Source organism: Podarcis tiliguerta (genome assembly GCF_965153285.1).
Source record: "Podarcis tiliguerta genome assembly, chromosome: 11".
Taxonomy (NCBI): Eukaryota; Metazoa; Chordata; class Lepidosauria; order Squamata; family Lacertidae; genus Podarcis; species Podarcis tiliguerta.
Genome location: NC_139544.1, coordinates 46,367,217 through 46,389,909, shown reverse-complemented (window position 1 = coordinate 46,389,909; position 22,693 = coordinate 46,367,217). Strand labels below are relative to the sequence as shown.

General features: G+C 38.2%; 1 protein-coding gene across 7 annotated transcripts in view; it reads left to right on the top strand.

Moving 5' to 3' along the window:
- Positions 1 to 22,693, top strand: part of NIPBL (NIPBL cohesin loading factor) — a 129,168-nt gene that overhangs the window by 79,140 nt on the left and 27,335 nt on the right. For 4 of the 7 annotated variants that reach the window (XM_083402579.1, XM_083402580.1, XM_083402577.1 and 1 more), the window contains 11 exons: positions 6,543 to 8,055; positions 10,856 to 11,034; positions 13,116 to 13,319; positions 14,139 to 14,210; positions 14,316 to 14,405; positions 15,663 to 15,766; positions 16,408 to 16,494; positions 18,616 to 18,847; positions 20,297 to 20,448; positions 20,888 to 20,968; positions 22,295 to 22,395. In XM_083402579.1, coding sequence (XP_083258705.1) covers positions 6,543 to 8,055; positions 10,856 to 11,034; positions 13,116 to 13,319; positions 14,139 to 14,210; positions 14,316 to 14,405; positions 15,663 to 15,766; positions 16,408 to 16,494; positions 18,616 to 18,847; positions 20,297 to 20,448; positions 20,888 to 20,968; positions 22,295 to 22,395 — 2,815 coding nt within the window. Of the gene's footprint in view, positions 1 to 6,542; positions 8,056 to 10,851; positions 11,035 to 13,115; positions 13,320 to 14,138; positions 14,211 to 14,315; positions 14,406 to 15,662; positions 15,767 to 16,407; positions 16,495 to 18,615; positions 18,848 to 20,296; positions 20,449 to 20,887; positions 20,969 to 22,294; positions 22,396 to 22,693 lie in introns of all 7 variants that reach the window. The other 3 variants (XM_083402581.1, XM_083402578.1, XM_083402583.1) reach the window with 1 other exon arrangement.

Here is a 22,693-nt window from a genome sequence, read left to right as displayed (position 1 = left end):
TTGTAGTGACCTCCCTTTATCAGTAGACATTTACATCTGAACTACACACCAGAGACTTAACATCACACAAAGATCTTGTTACAGTGATTGCATTTAGTATATTATTTTTCTAAACATCCTAATCCAACGCTGATCAATTCTTCCTTGTGCTCCCCCCTCATTACCTCAAGTGATGAGAAATAAGAAGAAAAGAAGGGAGGGAGAGAATGGAACTAATATCAATCCTGTGCTTGTTTAACCACAAATAAAACTAGTAACATCTTTCATTATCAAAATAACAGACTTACGAACCTTCTCTACTTATAAAACTAAATTAATTCATTTTAGGAGATACATCTAATATCTACCCAATGCATATATAGTCAGAAATGTCACCAAGATATGAGTGATTGAAAGCCATGCTAGAACTAGGTTGAACAATTTCATAAAAGTAAGATAACAGATCACCAGAGTTTGTCGTCATCAGACCTGGAGAGCTTTTATTTGCATGTTTACTTAGAAATGTAACTTTGTGTTCAGTTGAGCTTAGTGTGCTATTCCCCCCCCCCCCCCCAGATTTGTTGTTAGTAGATAGAATCGGAGTTATATTTAGGGGGGGAAGTGGGTTTTTTTGAGGAAGGAAGTGGAAGAGTAGGAAGAGAAGAAGAAAATATGAAATAGGCAGTTCCTAAGTTGGCACAAGTTTAGCTCTGTCACCAAGAGGATAGAACTACATGCACTTTGGGCAAGTCATTGGTGGGGAGGTGGGTACAAAGAGAGGAAAAGTTTATGGGCAGCACTTCTCTCAAATACAACAAACTCTCAAGTTTCATCACAATTAAGGCTGCAGGCACAGCTCTCCCAACTTCTCCTGGCTAGTTCAAGGCAAACTTTCTCCTTGCAAGGGGGAGAAGATATGGAGGGAAAAGAGAGGGAAAACAGCTGTGGCTCCTGCATATGGATTCTCACTTCTATGAATGGATGCTTAACATAGCTGGGAATGAGAGGGGAATTTGATCAAATAGTTGCTCTCACCTCAGAATTTTGCTAGTTGGTACCCCAAGCAATTTTTTGTCTCCATCTGGGCTGCTAACTTTGCCTCATCAGAAGCAACTCAGTTACTCTTATTCTGGCCTTTTGAACAGGTGCAGATCCACAGTTAGGGTAAAAATGCTGCTGGACATGTGCACAAAGCAGCAATAAAAGAGAGATCATGCCAAGTCTCTCAGGGGAGACTATTGGCAGGCAAAATCATCATGATTGACATTTTACCTTGCAGTGTTCTGCTTGCCTCCACACTGAGATAATAGAAATGGCTGTTGCTGTTCAGTATGGGAATATCCATGTAGCCTACTTACATTTCATTGTTAAAGCATTTTGGCAGCATTTCCTCAACATCTGCTTCATGGAGAAATGGAAAGACAACCAAACCTACTGAATTGTTGGATAGTCAATACTAGTAAAAGACATAGGAAAAGGGCTCTGTCTTTATTTTAAAGGTTGTCTGAACACTAGCTTATACCTTTGAAATTCTTTTTTCCAATAGCTTGTGATACATATTTGGTCTGACACCAATAAGTTAATCACCAGTTCTAGTTGCAAACAGGGATATCTTGCAATAGCATAGAGCCATCTTAGGGTCCATTGACAAAGAGTTGCCTGCAATTTCAATTGTAACGTTTTATCCATAATTGGTTAAAATTGGACATCTCAAGTAATTCGGCAGAGCATTGCTAACATACAACACCACCAGTTTTCTAAATCTGAAATATCTAGGAGGTATAAGATATCAGTGATACCATGGTTTGTAAATACAAACACTTACATTAGTTCTTCTGAAATCAGTGTAGATGACATTGTTTTAGCTCCATTGGTCCAGTGAAATAGTCCAATCAGCATACATGCTACCTCTTTTTTTCTTTGAAATGATAGCTCTCAGTAAATTTTATAGCACCTGATAAGACCATGGGAATTGCCCTTGTTTGTTGTGTCTTTGCCAGTATGGACAATGGAGGAATGTTTCCCTCTTCTGGGTTAAACCTAGAGCTGGGACAATGGGTGCAATGCACACATGCCTTGCAGCTGCTGCAGACGTGGGAGAGAGGTATCAGATCCTATAGTAACAGGAATGCTTTCCATACCCTGTGAGATTGAGAAGATGTTAAATAGATGGTGCTATGGGAAGGATAGGTAGCAGGTAGAGCAGAACTTTTCAAACTGTGTGTTGTGACACGTCAGCATGTTGGCTGCGGTGTGTCTCGTGAATGCTCTCCGTGCTCCTACCGGGGCTGGAAAGTGGTTAGTTTAACCTCTAATTTGTTAATAAAACTGATTTACTGTGTTGCAAAATTATGCACGTCTAAAAAGTGTGTCACCAACATGAAAAGTTTGGGAGTGCCTTTCCCTAATAATCTGATGCAATCACTGTTGTGCCATTAGATAAGAATGCCATGTCCTGCATAATTTACTACAACAGTAGAGCTATATTTCAGTGATGGAAGCCCGTACCATACCAGGTCACTATTTCAGCTGTCAGAAGACACCAAGTGTGTGATACAAAGTCTAAAATTCATTTTCCCTTTAATGAAGCTTTAATCTGTTTTAATGGTTTAGCATAATTATGTTTCAAAGTGTTGATTGGCATTACTTTACTTGTATACAGATTTAGTGTTTCTTTTTTCTCTTGTAAATCTAATACTTTTACTAAATTTATCAGATCATTCTCACTTATGTATTCTTACAGCTGGTGCAGAAACGTGTGTTACATCTTAATGTTAGTGACACAATATGAAGGTGTCCTGAAATCGGCTTCCTAATCATTACAAATCCATATTTACCTTTTTTTGCTTTTTTATAAACATTTTTTTTTTAAAAAAAAACATTCTGCTTTCCCCTCCCCTCAACCCATTCCCAGATATTTGGGATATGTAAACTAAAAATGCTGCTGTGATGCGTGGATTACGCTTTTCAAGGTATGTTGAGGAAAGCTTGACAGTCAGAACAAATCTTGTGCCCAGTTAGATATACTTAAAAGATTTAGTAGCCCAGGAGATCTGAATTATAACTGTATCATAGCAGCTTTTTGCCTTGCCACATTGTCTACTAGTGAGAGCTTGAGAAAAATGAACTGAAAGATACCACTGTAAGTTTGATACTATTAATTGAAAATTCATTTCCTGAGTTAAAAATACACAGATCAACATCAAATTGTTTGACTATCCATCAACATTCTACATGAGTCAGTGCAGCTTCTATTAATTATGTGGCTCAAGGAATGGATAATATATAAAATCTGATTCATAAATTACAGAACATAGGATAAGTTGAGATTCTGGATGATCTCAAATTGGAGTGCTCGTTGTTGTTGTTTTAGTGAGGTAAATCCAGGGGTCTGTAATGCTTGAATAGATCCTGGAGATAGTGGGCTAGGCAACATAACTCGAGCAAATAATGACAGTTTTAGGTGGGCATTGATGGACTGTGAGTCAGTATGTGTAAAAATGCATGCATTTAGAATAACATAGTTCCAAGCCATGACTGAAGTCCTGTGCTGAGATTCCTTATCCAATGAAAGGAGAAGCAATTGGTTTGACTTGCGGAAATTATTTAAAACAACTGAAAAGCTACATATGTCCACAACCTTTTTGAATGGTTCGATGCACCGAGTGTGTGTTGAAGTCTCCACACACCTTTCATGCACAAAGCCAGAGAGTTGCATCATCACAGTTTTAAGCTTCTTCCAGTTTTCTGTTGTATGCAGGAAATTCTATCCAAAATTCCAAAAATTAAGAAATTTCTAGAGATTATAAGACTTCTCTTAATTTCATTCTAGTATGCACATACCTGTAAGTGAACAAAAAGGAAGTGGCCATGTTTTATGTTGTGCTGTTTTCTGTGGTGTGTTTGCCATATTTAAATATTGAGCTTAAGGATCTCATTTCCTAGGATTATATATGATCTGATTTCAGTCACTTTGATCTTTGATTCAATGAAAAGTCAAAGAATCTGATTACATCCTTCAGAGTTCAGAGGTAATTGTTTAACTATTAACTATTTCCTTCTACTAGTGTCTCACTCTTTTTCTTATCAGGAGATGGATTTAATACATATTTTTAAAAAGACAGTTTTATGTCCACTATTGGTAGTTTTGTAATCTAAACTAATTGTATGCAAATCATCTATTGTAATTCTCAACCCTATTTATGGACAGAGAAATTGGGGATGGGGAAGGGGGAATAAGCATTTCATCATTTTTCTGGAGAGAGGAGAAATGGGATTAGGCTTGCCATTGTAAATGTAGTTATATCTATTGAAACACAACAGCAACATGCGGCTAATGAATGTGATAAATATATTATAATTGGTAGTAGAATGTCATCCAGAGTTTACAATTTGTAAGTAATATCCAAATAATATATATCGGTTCATAACCAAACAGTTACTGTAAAGAGTTACTGGTGAGGAACACCATGATGCAGGCAGGATGCCTTTCGATGCCCAAGAAGTATCGTGGTGGGTGCTCCAACGTAACGAATTCAACAGCAATCAGCAAATAAGCAGTACAGTATATCCGGATTGGATGAACTGTTTTGAACTAGACTCTTCGTCAGCTGATAATGAAATTAAAGACATTACTTACAATGAATTACAACAAAAATAATACTGAGCAACTTGCATATTAAATAATGAATAAATAAGGAATAAGGAATACATACAGTAGTTTTTTTAGAATATCCATACAGGTAAATATAGTACTTGTGGATCAGAGCTCATTAATCAGTGTAGCTAATGGATACTGATACAACCGATGTAAGAACTTATAAAGCAGTAGTATAGCTTGTTTTTCTGATTAATCCCCCCACTGCTGTTGCAAGAAACTGTTGGCAGCCTGGCCACCATTTTGCATTCTTTACATTGCCTGGACCTAACACCATTCCAAGGCATTGTAGAAGGAAAAAGTGTTCACCACAAAAAATGGTGGAGAGCATTCAGATAAAATTTTCAAAGTGACATATTTTTCTGGGTGAAATCTCCAAATTCTTTCAGAAAAAAAGGCTTTTGAAAAATTTTGGTTCAACTAAAATTGTTGTATTTAGGGATACAAACAAATGCATGCCAGGAGAACAAAAATAATGAAGTTTTAAGTGTACAGGTGTATAATGTCTGTTTACTTTCTGATTCCCCAAGCCACTCTGCCTTGGCAAAACTCATTCTCCTGAGGACTGTAAAAATAGGTGGGTTGTCATGCTGACCACAAGACATGGCTGATGGTCTGAGTTCTGATTGCTGGACTATAATTTCTGTAGTCCTAAAAATCTGTACAAGAGCTATAGATTTATTAATGAACTTTGTGACTGTTGAATACTAGTCATTTCTTTCTTTGGCACTATCCAATCATCCAGGCACTGGTTTGCTCTATGCTCAGTCAAGTAGGAGGCAGGATTTCTCTGTGCAATGATTTTCTTTCCACCTTCACTTTTATAGTGTTATGGTACCTGACTTTCAGAAATTTGGGTTTTCCTCCGCCTTTTCCACCACTGCTTCAGCGGCCAGGACTAAAGAGACCTAGTTTAGCTACCTTTAGTTTTTTAAGTTCCTTACTTTGGGGGCAGGGGAGGGTTTACTAGAGAATGATGGATGGTGTTCCTCATAGAGATGGCACTGCCTACTGGAAGGAACAGGCAGGTTCACTGAAGCCTTTTGCCTCCTCTCCAGTGGGAGGAGTGATCCCTCACACCAGACTGACTTTTCCTGCCTGCAGTTGGTGATGATTGAGTCTCCTTGCTCACTGTTGAGGACTTGCCTTTTCTTGGTCTGGTGCTTTTCCTATTGTATATTTTTGAATTGGTGATGTTTTTGTTTTTATTTTTACTTTGCTTCCTCCTCTCCCCCTTTGGTGCTACTACAGTTGTTTTGTTTACTTCCCTTTTGTTACCCCAAATTGTGGGCTGTTTGTTTAGGAGTAAGGAGCCACAGAACTAAAATAGAAAATGAAAGTGACCACCAGAACAGGTGAAGTCTTAGCTCAACCCCGTGGGGGGGGGGGGAGGGAGGAGGGAATCAAATCCTATCATTTCCCGCTGATACATTTGGAAATAAGCATTGCCTAGCAGTTCTTGCATTGGCAGGCAGCAGAGCTCAGGGCTCCCCCTGGTGGATGTCAGGAATTTTGTAAAAGCTCATTGCTAACCACAAATCTTTTAGACAGAATACAGTGGTACCTCAGGTTACAGATGCTTCAGGTTACAGATGTAATTCAGAATCATATTTATTCCTCAAAGAATATTTATTTATTTAATGAATGTTGATGAAATTTAATTATTTCCCGTTCTTGCTGGTATAGTTGGTTCTATCTTGCTGTAGATGGTTCAAACATAATTTAGTGTGACTGTTTTGTTTTTAAATCTCACTAGCTTTCCCTAATTCATTTTAAGTTATATTGTTTTCTACAGCAGTCCAGTTATATGTCATAGTCTATGAACATACAATAATGCATATGTTTCATTTCCTTGATAAATTCACTAAAATGAAGATTTTTAATTTATTCTTTCTTTGATTTGCAGATAAGCCTTTGAAGAAACGAAAACAAGATTCCTATCCACAGGAGGCTGGAGGTGCTACTGGAGGAAATAAACCAGCTTCTCAGGAGACAGGTTCTGCAGGAAATGGGTCGAGGCCAGCCTTGATGGTTAGTATTGATCTACAACAAGCAGGACGGGCGGACTCTCAGGCAACTGCTACTCAGGACTCTGACATCATCAAAAAGCCTGAAGAGATAAAGCAGTGTAACGATGGTTCTGTTTTTGTTCCTCAAGAGGATGTTATTGGAGTACTTAAACTAAAATCTGAAAACCACCCTGACATCCCTAGGAAAAAGTCAGATTCCGAAGGTGTAAAGGTGGAAATACAACACAATGAAAACAAACAAGCAGAAGTGCAGCAAAATGAGAGTAAACGGATAGAAACTAAACACACTGAAAGCAAGCAGGCAGAAATTAAACATGAGAGCAAACATGAGAGTAGACAGGTGGATGTGAAACCAAACGAGAGCAAGCAGAATAATGGCAAACAGGAAATAAGGCAACGACCTGAGACTCCAAAACAGAAAAATGAAGTGAGGCCAGATACTCCAAAACAGAAAAATGAAGGCAGGCCAGAAACCCCAAAGCAGAAGAATGAAGGCAGGCCAGAAACCCCCAAACACAGACATGAAAACAGGCGGGATTCTGGTAAATCATCTTCAGAAAAGAAGCCTGATATATCTAAATATAAAATGGACATGAAATCTGATCCTTCCAGAGTGAAATCTGAAAGGCCTGATGCATTAAAACAGAGGACAGATGGACGTTCAGTTTCTGACTCTCTAAGACGGGATCATGATAACCTTAAACAAAAATCTGAGGACAGGGGTGAATCAGAAAGACACAGAGGAGATTCATCCAAGCTGAGAAGACCTGAGTATTTGAGGTCTTCGAGTAAGGGCGAGCATGACTCTAAATATGTCATTAAATCTGACAACACAAAACCTGAAAAACTAGACAGAAAACACAGGCATGAGTCTGGTGAGTCCCGGGATAGGCTGTCATCTGGGGATCAGAGACCAAGACCTGACAGCCCTCGTATTAAACAAGAAAGTAAAAGTGATATTGGTAAATTAAGGCCAGATAGACCGGGTTTTAAATCACACAACAGTAAAGATGAACGAAGGACAGATGGTAATAAGAGCAAAATGGATAGTAACAAAGCACACACAGACAATAAAGCGGAATTTCCCAGTTATTTGTTGGGGGGAAGATCGGGGGCTTTGAAACACTTTATCATTCCAAAAATCAAACGTGATAAAGATGGTAATGTCATGCACGAAGCAAGGAAATCAGAAATTAAGGGTGAACCGAAGGACAAAGTTGAGAAGATTGGGCTTGTGGAGGATCTAAATAAAGGAGCTAAACCAGTTGTTGTTCTGCAGAAGCTTTCTTTGGATGATGTACAAAAAATTATTAAGGATAGAGAAGACAAATCTAGAAGCTCTTGTTTTAAACCTAACAAGAACAAGTCATCCAGATCAAACAAAGGTAGGTTTTCAAGTTTTTATCCATTATGTTTAGTATCGTGTGTTTTATTCTAAATTTTAATTTTGGTAAAGAGGGTTTTTCTTGTTGCTGTTGCTGTTGTTGTTGTTCCTAACCATGACTTTCCTAAATCAGTTTGTGTAAACATATTAGGGATTGTTTTGTATTAGATTGTACTTATATAGCTTGATTATCCAAAAAGGTTGTTTAACAAAGATAAAAGTATTGTAGGTGTTGATTTTCTACCCCACAGGAAAAGTACATGTTTTTATTTCAGCCTAGCTGTGGAATTGAGTTTATTATATATTTACTTGGGCATTATTTCTTAGGGTTTCTAGCTTTCATCTTTGGTGGTAACCTGCTGCATTTTTCAGAAAAATAGTAAAATACAATACTTTCTGTTTGATCCAGCTAAGTATAACCAATGTGGACTTTTAATGGGTCTAAATTAAGTCATGTCTTTTAATTTCAGTGGGTCTACACTGAGTATGACCAATATTTATTAGCTTGTTATAATGAAACAAACATGGCTCTAAAAATTCCAGGTGTAGGCTTGTCCTAAAGTTGGAATTTCACAGAAGTCACCAGTCTGCCTAGATTATCTAGCTTTCGGGAAATAATGATTACATAATCATTTCCCTGTTTAATACCTTATCAACAAAGTATACTTGGATCAAAACAGATAAAAGAAAACAAAGAGATTTTTTTATTTTTCAAAAAAATCATGATTTAGTAGGTTTGTGAAAATAAAACAGTATTTGGTGCTGAGAAGGCATTGCAGTAAGTGCCGTCTGGAATTCTTTGAAGAGGAAGTATGCCACTATCAAGAAGATTCTTTCACTTGTAGCCACCTGCTGAAGCTCAGTTGACAGAAGCACACAAGGAAGAGCCTCAGATGAAGATTTAGTGCTAACTGTTTAATTCTGCATATCAACCTAGAAAGTGGAAATTAATTTGTTTTAGTAAATATTGTACAGTATAAGCAATGATCAGCCATGTACACCTAGTTAACCATGTTCAGCTTGTTTTGCATTTCTGTTCTTGTCCAGGTTGTAGCTAATTTACTCATTTCTACGCATGGTAGTCCTTTCTCAGTTATTAATATCCTTTCCTTTAAATGTTTTTGCTCAATATTGCACACACGTGTAACTATAATTAATGCAAATTTCAAAAATATATATTTGAAGGCATCAGTGTATTATATGTCTTTATTTCTGTAAACATTAACTGAATGTAGAAGAGTGGCTAGCTTTCAATCTATGTTTGGTTGCAAAATATGGGATCTATACTTAAATAGAGCAATTACTGTATGGTCACTGATGCTGGAACTACAACTCCCATTTTAGCATTTTAAAAATGGCTACATTCACATGTCCGTGGTAAGCTATGTTCGTCAGCACAAGCAGGGAGGAGCAGAGTAGGTATAATGGGCTTGTGCATGGTACACCATGGTTTCTGGCTCACTGTGATATGTGAATGTTGTCATTATTTGGGTTTATTTCTTGATTTCATTGTCACTTCGAAAAATGAACTATTTCCTTTCATAGATGTGCCTGAGACAATAGTAACTAAGCTGTAAAACAAGCATACTTTGATAGTTAATGTAAAACTGGTTTATTTAAATAGCTCTTGATCTATAACTAATATCTGGGTCAGAGACTTAAATTTGAGCACGTGAACAGCTTTCATGACGGATGTATTAAACATTTTAGATAACTGAACAATCTAGAGGGTGGAAGTATGCATCAGGTGGTCAAAGTGGGAGAAGAGGTGTCTGAGTTTTATCTCATCCTCAGTCATTTGTTCTGTTAAAGAAGGGTAGTGCCTCATTTCTCATAACTGGAGAAAGATCCTTGTTTTCACAGTGGTTATGTTGCAGCTCACTGTGGATAAATAGAACAGGAGGGGAGCAGAGACTAGAGAGAATGATCTGATTTAGCATGCTTGCTTTGCTTGTATTCAGTAAACAAAGTTAAAAATTTTGAAACTGCCAAGCTTACTTAATGCCTTCTTTGCATTTGACATTCTTTCATTGCTGTTAATGAACATATGAAATGGAAAATTTTCCAACGCTTTCTTTTTCTGTAGGGAATTTTTCATTTCCCACATCGTTTGAAGGTGACTCCCAGAAAGTATGGGGGTGGGGAGAGAGGCACCTTTTGTGAGCAGAAACTTGTGGGAGGCACCTTCACCCAATGTTCAGCAGTTACTGTCAGCTGCTTGCAACACAGCTCACTGTGTTAAGGCTTTGCTGAGGGCAGGAGGGGGCACGTCCTTGAATTGAACTGTATTATTGATGTATTTGCCACTTGTTTGTACAGTATGCTTGTTATAAATGATGCCAGCGTATCTAAAGTTGCTCTGCTATAAGTTGGGAATATGCATTTTGTTAACATAACTAGCTTTTCAAAGTTGCCTTCATCTGGTTACATGCACAATCTGCTTACATATGCAAATATGAGATGGGTAATGAATGGGTGCAAATAAAACATTGTGTATTGTGCTTATGAAGAGTCATGCTGAAGTAGACTGCTTCTGAGAGGGAGATGATCTTTTAAAGTTTTATTTTTTGCAAACAAGAGCTGTTGATTGATTTGATATTTTAATTAACAATTTGTACTTTAAAGTTTGAATTAGGTCTTTTTGCTGATAATGCTGTGTGTTGCTAGTTGCTATAACTTTTTAAGTTTTAGAAACTATATTGTGATACTGTGTGAAAGGACAGGTGAAAGTGCTAATCAACACATGCAAATATTAATTTGTTTAGAACCTTATTCACTCACAGTGTACTCTTCATTGATAGGTAGCATAGATCAGTCAGTGTTAAAGGAATTACCTCCAGAACTCCTAGCAGAAATTGAATCTACCATGCCTCTCTGTGAACGAGTGAAAATGAACAAACGTAAGCGTAGCACAGTAAATGAAAAACCAAAATACGCTGAAATCAGTTCTGATGATGACAATGACAGTGAAGTGGCTTTTGAAAGTAAGTAGAGTGGTGATTTCTCATTTTGATAACGGTGATATATTGTGTTAAAAATGGTTTGTGGTGTCTTCCTAATCAGTTCTGCCAGATGAGCAAGGATGAGGCCAGGGTAGTTCACATGGGGGGGGGGGACCAAGTAGGTATACACACTCCCAGCATTCTGTGGTCTTCATCGAGTAACACAGTGTCTGAAGTAAATCACTTCCTGATTCAGCATAGTAAGGAAACAGCTAAGTAACCTGCAGTGTCACATTTTGAGTACCTTAGATAAAAGCAAATAGGAGCTGAGACAGAATTTAGCTACTGGCTCTCCTTCACAAGTCTGGATGGTTTTCTTGTGTAGGGTACTGTAGACATATTGAGGAAACTATAGTAGGCTGTGTTGAGGTATGCTGGTGTAGTATGGTAACTCTTGGGGAGATAACTTAGACAAGGCATAGGCAAACTCGGCCCTCCAGATATTTTGGGACTACAACTCCCACCATCCCTGACCACTGGTCCTGTTAGCTTGGGATGATGGGAGTTGTAGTCCCAAAACATCTGGAGAGTTGAGTTTGCCTATGCCTGACTTAGACAAAGGTCACTTAATAGGAATTCACTACAATACAGAGATAAACACAGTCATGAAACTCATACATGGCTCTTTTTCTTTAAACAGTGAACAAATTTATTTTGAGAACTCATCTGTGGTGCTTCAGGAAGTTGTGTTTTATAGAAAAATTAATCACCTTTAATGAACTAGTTGGGCTGCAAAAGATGGCTTACTATGTTTTCCTTCCCTTCCTAGAAACTGAGCAAAAAGTGAACAAAATGTAAAGAAACATCAGAAGAAAGGTTTTATGGTTCAGTGGAAGGGTTTGAAAAATTTTGGAGTGGAAAATAATATGCACATGCCTACTTCTGGGTTCCTGTCCTACTGCTTTCATGGTGCTACAGATACGCTTTATTTACAAGAAGATAAAATGAATAGGCCCCTAAACAAAGTGTATTGCAATTTAATTGTATTTCTAAAACAAAATTAAAAGAATTAGGGGGAAATGGAAAAGAATAATGCAGATAATGGTGTCCTTGGTCTTGAAATGAAAATCAAAGTTTTAGCTAAAAAGTATACCTTTCAGTAACTGAAGCTAGAGATACACAGTTTTATCCAGTCAAGGAACACTAATTTCAACCAATAGGCAATTTATAAAGAGTAAGAGGGAGAAAAGGCATAGGAGGGAAATTCAAACTTACATTTTGAAACTTTTCTGGAACATACTAATTTTCTTATTAAGGGAGAGGCAAAAGAAGAAAGGTTGCAGAAGTTTGATGGAATAAGAGACATTAGGTTTATCAAGAAGAGGGTCAGATTAATGTAGAGTCCAGGCAGGAACATCAATATATATATATATTTAAGGGCTCCCCTCCAACTTTTGAGAGCCTGAAAAGTGAGAATCAGACATATAAACTGAACACCTGATGAGATTTGGATCCAGGGATGAAAATGTAAAGAAGAGAGAACATGTTTGTTTCAGTGAGCAAGAGGAATAATGTAAGTAAAGGAATTCTGGAACAGCATCAAGGTTTCAAAGAAGTGGCCGGCACACAAGTCAGTTCTGCATGCACATCTGGGATGTTGCTGCTTAATTAAAAAAAAAAAACTAGCACTACCACAAACAAACAAACAAACAAACAATCCACACCTCAGCCTATATATTTAGCAGTGGGAATTTCTGAAGTGAAAACAGCAAATGAAAGTCAGACATCAACCATAAGAATAGCTTATACAGATCTTGACCCAAAAATCCAAGGTGAGATGGAGCCCAGGTAAGCACAGCAAAACCTTAGACAAGAAATAAAAGGCTGAACAAGCTTTTGGGAGCAGAAACAGGAAAGGATGGGCTTCCATGTTTCTATATATTGAATACTGTGCTTGAAAACTTTCAGTAGAATTCAGCAACGAGCTTTATCAGTTTGTCCTCCATGATTACTACTGCACCAAGAAAGAAGTGAAAAAATGCTTGTGAATTGCTCCTAGCTGGAAGATAAGTTGGGTTTCTTTAAACTGGACTTTGCATTCATAACAGTGTGTTAATTTCTAGCTTCTCGGAAAAGGCATAAAAAGGATAGAGAGGATGATAAAGCTTGGCAATATGAAGAACATGACAGACGAGCTTCTGGAGACCATAAAAGGAGTAGCCACTATCATGAAGGAAGGAGGAGCTCTGGTAGCAGTCGATATCGCAATCGTAGTCCAGAAGACTCGGATGTAGATGATTATTCTCCCCCTCCTAGCCTCAGTGAGGGTAATTATCACACCACTGTTAAACTTGCTCTCACATTAGTGATAATTTTTTCCTAAGGCTTATTTTTTAAAAAAAGGATTCTTAAGAACCTGACTTACTGACAGATAGTTTTAAAGTTGTATTGGTCATATTGAATGTCATGATAAACCATACTTTATAGTGACAGGAAGAAGCCTAGTCTCCCCTGGCTTGTATTCCCCTTCTACTCCAGTATGTCCCCAAGGAGAAGTGTGGAAGTTTTTGAGATTGATTAAATGTGACACAGCTACCTGAACCTAAGAATTACTGCACTCACACGATGAAATCTTGGCTTAATAAGCCACAGTAATACATGAGATGCATGCACCTACACATAGCCCCTGTGTCACTTCTCCTTTTATGTAGGCAACAAAACAAACCAGGAAGCTGCAATTGCCCATAGCTTTCCATTCATGTGAACCAGGAACTATGGTTAATGACTTTGAAAAAAGTCAGGATTTGGAAGTCAAACATGGTTTGAATTTGAATTGTGATCCTGGCTTGCTTGGAAGCTGTTAACCTTGGCTGTGAAGCTAGTTTATTTCAACAACCCATAATTAAGATTAACCTCAGTTTAGGGTTTGGACATAATGCTAAGCTTCAGGTAACTGAAAGCGGAAGCAAAAGTTTCCTGTCTCCTCTCACAGCCATACAGCAGGAGGAGAGGAGAGCATATGAGCCAGGGAGGAGGCTGAGCTCATTCCCATCTCCATAAACCATGATTATAGTGATGTCTGAACACAATATTTGCATTACCATATAAGAAAGCATTTATGGAAATGTTCCATTTTATATTTTAAGTGGCTAGAAAAATGAAGAAAAGAGAGAAACAAAAGAAGAGGAAAGCTTATGAACCAAAGCTAACACCAGAAGGTAAGGTTGCTGCTGCCGTTGTTTCCTACCTTTAATGTCTTTGCCATTGTTAGTTGCCATTAATTGATCATGGCTCAAATATACTATACTTCATATTTTTATTAGAAATGATGGATTCGTCTACCTTCAAGAGGTTCAGCGCTTCAGTAGAAAATATTTTGGACAATTTGGAAGACATGGATTATACTGCGTTTGGTAAATAACCCATTTCCTATCAAATGATACATAGATGGCTATATATATTGGCCTTTTTTGACTGACAAATTTAGTGGACTTGAACATTATTTTCCTAAAACTCCCCCTCCCCATGGCACTGCTTGAGAATTCAAGAAAGAATAGTCATTGTAACCAGCACAAAAATTCCTGTTTAGACAGGGTGGAATGATTGTGTTGCTTAGACTTTTGTTCTGAAATTCAGGGTTTTTTTTACCCAGCTTTTGCCAGGGATCTCTAACTGCTGTACTTGCAGACATACACATCATTTACACCTTAATTGTTTTATGCAATTGAACAGTGTACTGGTGGAGTCACCACTTCGCTCCTCCTGCTTTCTTGGCTGCACCAGGAGCAGCTTGTTGTGTCATCTAGACTCAGGCTTGTGGTTTGCTTCTCACTAAATAAACCATGAATAGTAGCTAAGTCATCTTCTGTGTACCACTTGTGTTTCATTGGGGGGAAACAAAATGTGAGCCAAGGTTTGCTTGACAACATGCCAATGCTTATGATTTGTTTCCAGCATTCAAGTCACACAGAAGGATCAAAGCCAAGACTTTTGAGCAGCATTCAGAAGCACACTTCTCATGCATATTAAACCATGGAATGGCATAGGGGGTCCCCCTGGATCATGAACTTTAGAACCCTGCTCAAAACTTTAGAACCCTGCTCAAAATAGCTTCAGTTTCTGTCATCACAAAAATTTAAAGTTCATAACTTCTCAATTCTTCTGCAATGTTTCAGTGGACCCATTGAATGGATCTGATCTATGGAGCAGTTTGAGAAACTCTGAGCTAGGTTTTGAGAGACAATCTTCTAGCCTATACTTGTGTAGTTGAGAGGGATGGAGAAATTAGTTGGGCTCACATTCTTCATAATCCCATCTCCCAAACTGATACATGAACTGTGATGCATTTCTGCAACAAAAATATGCTTATAAAAAAGCATATATTTGGGGAGAGTGTACACAAAAATGTGTATATTAGGCAAAATTGCATACAAAAAGTATATATTAGGTGAAATGCACATGAAAATGCACACAAATTATTAGTGGACTTTAAAAGTAATGCAAACTGATACACAACTAAGGTGAACTGAAGACTGGAAAAATAAGGAACAAAGATAAAATAAAAACAGCAGCTCTAACTTTCTTGAGATATTGATGTCTATCTTAAAATGGCTCTGTCATGCTGTTGCATTGAAAAGAAAAATGAAATCTTTCAATTTCTTCTTCTTTAGGTGATGATGATGAAATTCCTCAGGAGTTTTTATTGGGAAAGCATCAACTTAGTGAATTGGGCAGTGAATCTGCTAAAATTAAGGCAATGGGCATTATGGACAGGGTAAGTTATTGCTGCCTTAAAAATGAAGAATGCAGCAGATTTTTGTTCACAGAGGGATTCTTCAACAAATATTTTTCATCTGGAAGAGATGTTATCTGAGAGCTCTTTAATCTCCAAGGCATTTGGGACAAAACGTAAAAGACAAGTGTCTGCTGTCAGTTAAATACAGAGACATTTGTTATTTGTTTTGGTAACTCACAACTTATTCAGCTTTATGCTCTTGGCAAATTAAGAAATTAAAATAAATTTAAAAGATGGAAAAAATGGGGTGAGCATCCCAGGAAACCCCGTTTGGGAAGACCACCCACTCAAGAACCCCATGGGTTTTGACGATACATTATTTTGGCTTTAGGTGCTATCTGGACTGTAATCCCAATGTAACTTGAGAGTTGCCTGCAGTCTAGTCCGAGCTCTGTCTGGGCACTAGGAGACAGTCCCTGCCCTCCAAATCCTAACCTTGAGCTGAACTAGGATCTACTTCCAATTTTATTTGGAGCCATTACTTTTTTAATTGGCAAGTGAAAGGAAGGATACACAATTTGAGGATGAAAGACACTACTCTGTTTATAAGTCCAAGTGGTGGACATAGAGATTATCATATCCATGAAGGATAATTGGTAGATAAAATGTTCTGTTTTTAGCTTTCAACAGAAAAAACAGTGAAAGTCCTGAACATATTGGAGAAGAATATTCAAGATGGTTCAAAGCTTTCTACTCTTCTTAACCATGTAAGTTGCTAAATGATGCTAGTATCATTGTATTTATTTTATACATTAATTGAGAGGCTAGAAATAGCCTCTCCAGCTCTCCTTCTGAACTGGAGACTGCACTTGAGGAATCCTAATAAGGCTGGTTCAGATGGCATGGAGTATACTGTGACATTGCTAGCAACCTCAGCTGAGAATGTCACATAGAGAAAATAGTATCTAATCTAAGTAACTTACTAGGAAGTCATTTCTACAGAGAGCCTCTTTAGATTGAAATAGAGGTTCTACTAGTCTAGGTATGCACAACTCGAATAACCACAAAGGATTTGTTTATATTTTATCAACAGGACATCCCTGATACATTAACTGAAGACAAGCATCATGTTATAATTTTAACTAACCAGTGTTCTCTTTAGCTAATTTTTTGACCTTTCATTTCTCCATGTCCCATACTGCTGTTTATTATCTCTCTCCAAGTAGAGACTTTTCTCTTTCCTTATACCACCATAGACCTGCATTCTCCTCTCTAGCCTCCCCACTTTCTGCTCCCATTTCCAAATACCTTTGTATCCCATTTGCTACCTTTCTGTTCTCCCTGCAGTCTATATACTTTTCTGTATTCCCTCTGTACCCGATGTATTCCCCCCCCCCCCAACTTTCTCTTCCCATTACCTAGGCTTCTGTGCATCCCATTTTGTTACATTTTTCTGCCTCACATCTGTTTCCTTCCCTCTCCCCCCCCCCGCCCCCATTCCATTTCCTTCTCCCTGACCTCTTCTACACTTCCTTCTTAATGTTGGTGGCTGCAGTGCAAAAGGCTTTTGCTCACTTAGCAATGCACACACCGAGGGAATCACAGATGCTAACCAAGGCTATTTGTATTTACTCTAGCAGAAGACTGTGGCTACCTTTCTTGAATTTGACACTGAAAGTATAAAGTCTAAAGATGCATCTGTGGAAAACAGGAATTCTGGACCTCTCAAGCTTAGAGTTGGCACATGCCTGCCCTCTAGTGTCCAATTTTTATTTTGAAATGTAAACTCACCTGAAGGCTTGGGATGGACAATTTACATACATGCATATTGCTTTTTATTTCTCAATCAGTGATATGTCTGCATGTTTTTTGTTCTCAAAGGCTGTTTTCCATTATTGTAACTGACTTCTTAACTGACTTCTGTGACTGACTTGTGTCAAGATCTACATTCTATTTTTTCTCTTTCTGTTGGTTTGCCTAGAGCAGGGGTAGTCAACCTTTTTATACCTACTGGCCACTAATGCATCTTTCTTGATGGTAAAATTTCCTTACCACCCACCAGTTCTCAATGGAAGGAGGATTCAGCTTGTGCCGTAGAACCCCCTACCGCCCACCTAGAATCCTGAAACGCCCACTTGTGGGCGTTAGAGACCATGTTGACAACCCCTGGCCTAAAGGAACACTGTAGCAAAGTGTTGTGACCGCTATATAATGCCTTATCCACATCATGCTAGATTCCACAGAATTAGACTTTAGAGTGACTTGTTTACCTTCCACTTTGAGAGGGAGGTAATGCTCTTACTTCCCTCTTACTGGAAATAGCTGAATGCACTTGCATTGGAAATACAGATTCCTTAGTTAGAACAGGAGCTCTTCCAGAGTGACTTTTCTCTGTTTTTGTGTTGATCCTTCCTTCCTGACATGGTTTCCTACTTGGTTAACAGAAGATGGAAAAGAGTAGATTTTTTTTTATCAGAAATGATGTTCTATAAGAGTTTATCTCAATGGATGAAGAAATACTGAGTAAGGCTCCAATACTGCCATGAATAGTGTGAGCCTCACTCACTGTTATTCTGCAGGGTCATTTTGGGTGAGGCTTACTAACCAGAAAAAAGCCCTGGCTGATTAGACGCAAGAGCACAGCTGGTGAAAAAGTTGGCAACTGTACTTCAGGAAGGGTTTTTCTGAGATTGTAGCATTGTGCAATATATCACAGAGATTCCTGGTTTGTATTTGGCTTTTGGGAGGTTTTAAAATATCAGTAATCACTAAACTTTTTCATATTGATATATTAACTATTGCTGCGTAAACTTTGCTCACATTTATTGTCTCTGATTGCTTTTTAAAAATGTTTTCTTTTAAACTTAGCACTCTGAATTTTTCTGCAGAATAACGACACTGAAGATGAGGAAAGATTATGGAGAGACTTGATCATGGAGAGAGTCACAAAATCTGCAGATGCCTGTCTTACAGCTATCAACATCATGACATCACCCAACATGCCCAAAGCTGTATATATTGAAGATGTAATAGAAAGAGTTATTCAGTACACTAAATTTCACTTACAGAACACACTTTATCCTCAGTATGATCCTGTTTACCGATTGGACCCTCATGGTGGTTAGTATAACAGATATATTTCTTGCTTTTGAAATCATACTATTGTAGAGAATATACATGCAGATCCAAAATCATCATCCTCTCCTCCTTCCTCCTCCTCCTCCTCCTCCTCCTCCTCCTTTATACTCTGCCCATCTGGCTGGGTTTCCCCAACCACTCTAATGTAAAGTAAGCCCTTTTCAGCTTTACTTAGATATATATTTTGTTTAAAGTATTGATATCCCGCCTTTCTATTCCACCACTGGTGTGCCCAGAGTGTCTGCCAACAACAAATTTAAAAATATAGAGAGAGATCTGAGAGGGCTGGGGAGGCTAAAATAAATTAATACTGCCAAGTATATGTGGTGTAATGGAAAAAAGGGAACTGTTGATATTCTGGTCCCAGATTGTTTGGAGTATTAAAGGTCACTATCAATACCTTGAATTGAGACTGGCAGCAAGTGAAGCTCAGACAAGTGTAAAACAATTTGATTGACTACCTAGCAGCTCATTTTGGAGCAATTGAAAGGACAGCCCCATAAGAACATATGAATGGCCTTGCTGGAACAGACCAGTGGTTCATCTCGTCCAGCATCCTGTGCTCAAAGTTACCAATCAGATTGCCCATGGGAAGCCCACAAGCAGAATCTGAACACAATACCACTATCTCCTCTTGTGGTTTCCAGCAACTGGTATTGAGAAGCCTATTGCTTCCAACTGCGTGGACATTGCAGCTAGCAGACATTGATAGCTGCTAGCAGATCTAGTGATATATAGCTGTTGATAGACCCATGCAAAGCACATCACAGCGGTCTATTTTCTTTTTCATTACGTTCTTCTTGTATTTTTCAAAATATTGGCTTGTGCTTTAGAGGGTTCCCATTGCTATCTCTGCCAGCTGCAACTTAAAGTATAAGTTGCATTTTCCCTGAAAATTTTGACTATGGGAAAATCCTGTCGGGATCTGAATAGTCTGAAATTATTTGGTGTCCTGTCATAATTGATTTGAGTAAATTTAATTTGCATACTTAATGGTGTAAAAGCTTCGTTAAGTGTTCCCTTCAGAAGGTCTCTCTCCTCTCATACATACAATACATACAATCAACTTGATTTATTATAGTCAACTTGGTTGACTATACAATGGTACCTCTGGTTACAAACTTAATTCGTTCCGGAGGTCAGTTCTTAACCTGAAACCATTCTTAACCTGAGGTACCACTTTAGCTAATGGGGCCTCCCGCTGCTGACACGTGATATCTGTTCTCATCCTAGGGCAAAGTTCTTAACCCAAGGTACTGCTTCTGGGTTAGCAGAGTTTGTAACCCGAGGTGTTTGTAACCCGAGGTACCACTGTATTTCATCTCGGGAGATAAGAGAAATGTATGAGCTTGGTGAGGAGAAGCTTTATATCTAATATGGTTGCATTGTGCTAAATTTCTAAAAAATGTGTCTTGTTTTAAAATTTACTAGGTGGTGTATTAAGCTCAAAAGCAAAGCGTGCCAAGTGTTCTACCCATAAGCAAAGAGTAATCGTGATGTTATACAACAAAATTTGTGATATTGTTAGCAGTTTGGCTGAACTGTTGGAGATACAGCTTCTTACTGACACCACTATTCTTCAGGTAAGTTTGATCCATTTTATCTAGATTTCTCTTCCCCTTCTGCACACACACACACACACACACACAGGTCTAAAGTTCTTCTCCAGTGGATATTTTTTTTCTTTTACAAGCAGTAATAATGAAACTTCTTAAATTTAAGCTACTAGATTTTAAAAATTATTTTATAAGGCAACTTGGACAGTCAGTTATATATGATATGGAAAATATATGCATCTTTGAATAACAATAACTACAACATACCCAAGGAAAACAAATGTGTTTTTCTGCTTAAATCTGAGGTACTTTTCATCCCTGTTGTATGCTACTGCGACTAGTATGGGAATTGGAGAACACAATTAAAAAGACGATGATCAGAGGTCTTTTTCTGTTGAAAAGATTTTGTTTTCATTTTATCAAGTATTATGAGAATTTATGTATATATTTCCTTTTCTGTTAATAGGTTTCTTCAATGGGGATAACACCTTTTTTTGTAGAAAATGTCAGTGAACTTCAGTTATGCGCCATCAAACTTGTCACTGCAGTAAGCACATCTTTTAACCAATATTTAATTGTAAATAAATGAATGACTTCTGGTGGTGCTGGTGGTTTTTTAAGGAACTTTTGTGGGGGGTGGCATTCATGAATTACTTAATCTGGTCCTGGTCATGCCCTCACTTCTAACTGCCTGGCAACAGGTTCTTTTCACCACTGAACTGCTTCCCACTAAGCTTTGCCCGATAAGCCAGATTGCAGCTGGTTTGTGAGAAAAGTATAAGAACACCACCACCACCACTGATCTTTCAGGCCATTATTTACCTTAATTGTTAGAAGAAAGGATATGCTGGCAGGAGCACTGCTGATCAAACAAATCTATTACTGTACTTTGATAGTAGGAAAGGGTTAAGGAATTATGTTACTGAGACCATGTCTGATGTGTCTATGATGGGACACTAACTTGTATTTGGGGCATGCTGAGAGTAGCTGAAAACCTACAAGGAGATATCCCTGAGAGAGAAATCTCATGGCTATAGCAAATGCAGATTGGGCTGATTTTTAATTTCTTTTGAAGCAATGTAGATTAGGATAGCAGCTTTAAAGCAGCTACCTTATTTTTCCATGTATAACATGTCCCCATGTATAAGATGACCCCTATTTTGGGGGACTCCAATGTAAGAAAATGGGGGGGGATTGCCCAGGGTTGTTGAGCGTTTTTTTTGGGGGGGGGGTGCCAAAAATACTAACCCGACTGACAAACGCTACAAATCGCAAGTGTCGCCAAAGCCACAACGCGTCTGCTCGCTCACCGACAGAAGCCGGCATTCGCACGCCCAGTTGCCGCAGCGACAGCCAATCCACAGCAGCCCTTGCCACAGCCACCAATCACCCACCAAATCGCTGCTGGCCAGCTCCTGCTCGTGGCTGCAACCAATAGCCCGTCTCCCCTCTGCACTATGCATGTATAAGGCGACCCCAGATTTTTAACATTATTTTAGAGTAAAAAACCCTCGTCTTATACACAAAAAAGTACGGTAGTTTGTCCAGCCTGATGGCTCAGTGTGTGAACAACTTTGTGAGCCTCACTAGGTTTGAAAGTTTACTTAGAAAACAATTTGAGTTGGTATTTTCAACTCTCTTAAATTAATGTTAGTAGTACCTTCTCCAAAATAATTTAAAACCATTTAATACATTTACATTAATACCACTTTTCTGGATTCATACCTCTTGGCTATAGATATTGATTGGTAATAGGAAAATAACTTTATGTTTTAATAAGTGTGTATGTGTGTTTGTAAAATAGTTTGTATTTTGGACAGCAAAATAAACAGGAAATGAAATACATATAATAACCATAATGAACTTTTTTCAGGTCTTCTCAAGATATGAAAAGCATAGGCAGTTGATATTAGAAGAAATTTTCACTTCACTTGCAAGGTTACCAACCAGCAAAAGAAGTCTGAGGAACTTCAGGTAATGTACAGTGCGAATTTCTCTCTCCCTCTCCTCCCATCTTTTGAAGAAGTCTGTGTTTTTTTAGACATTTTATTGTTAACTGCCTGCTTCAAGGGGCATGCTAAGCCAAACTATGTCTGCATAACTGCAGGGTTGGGATTTGAATCTAAGGTGCAATTTCAGATTTTGCATACAAGGCTTGTGGCTGTTGGGAGAGTAGAAAACACATCAAATGTCAGATGAGGGAAAACTCCTACCATCCCCTACTTTTTGCTTGAATTTTTTCAATTTTTTGTTAATATGGCTTAACTGAATA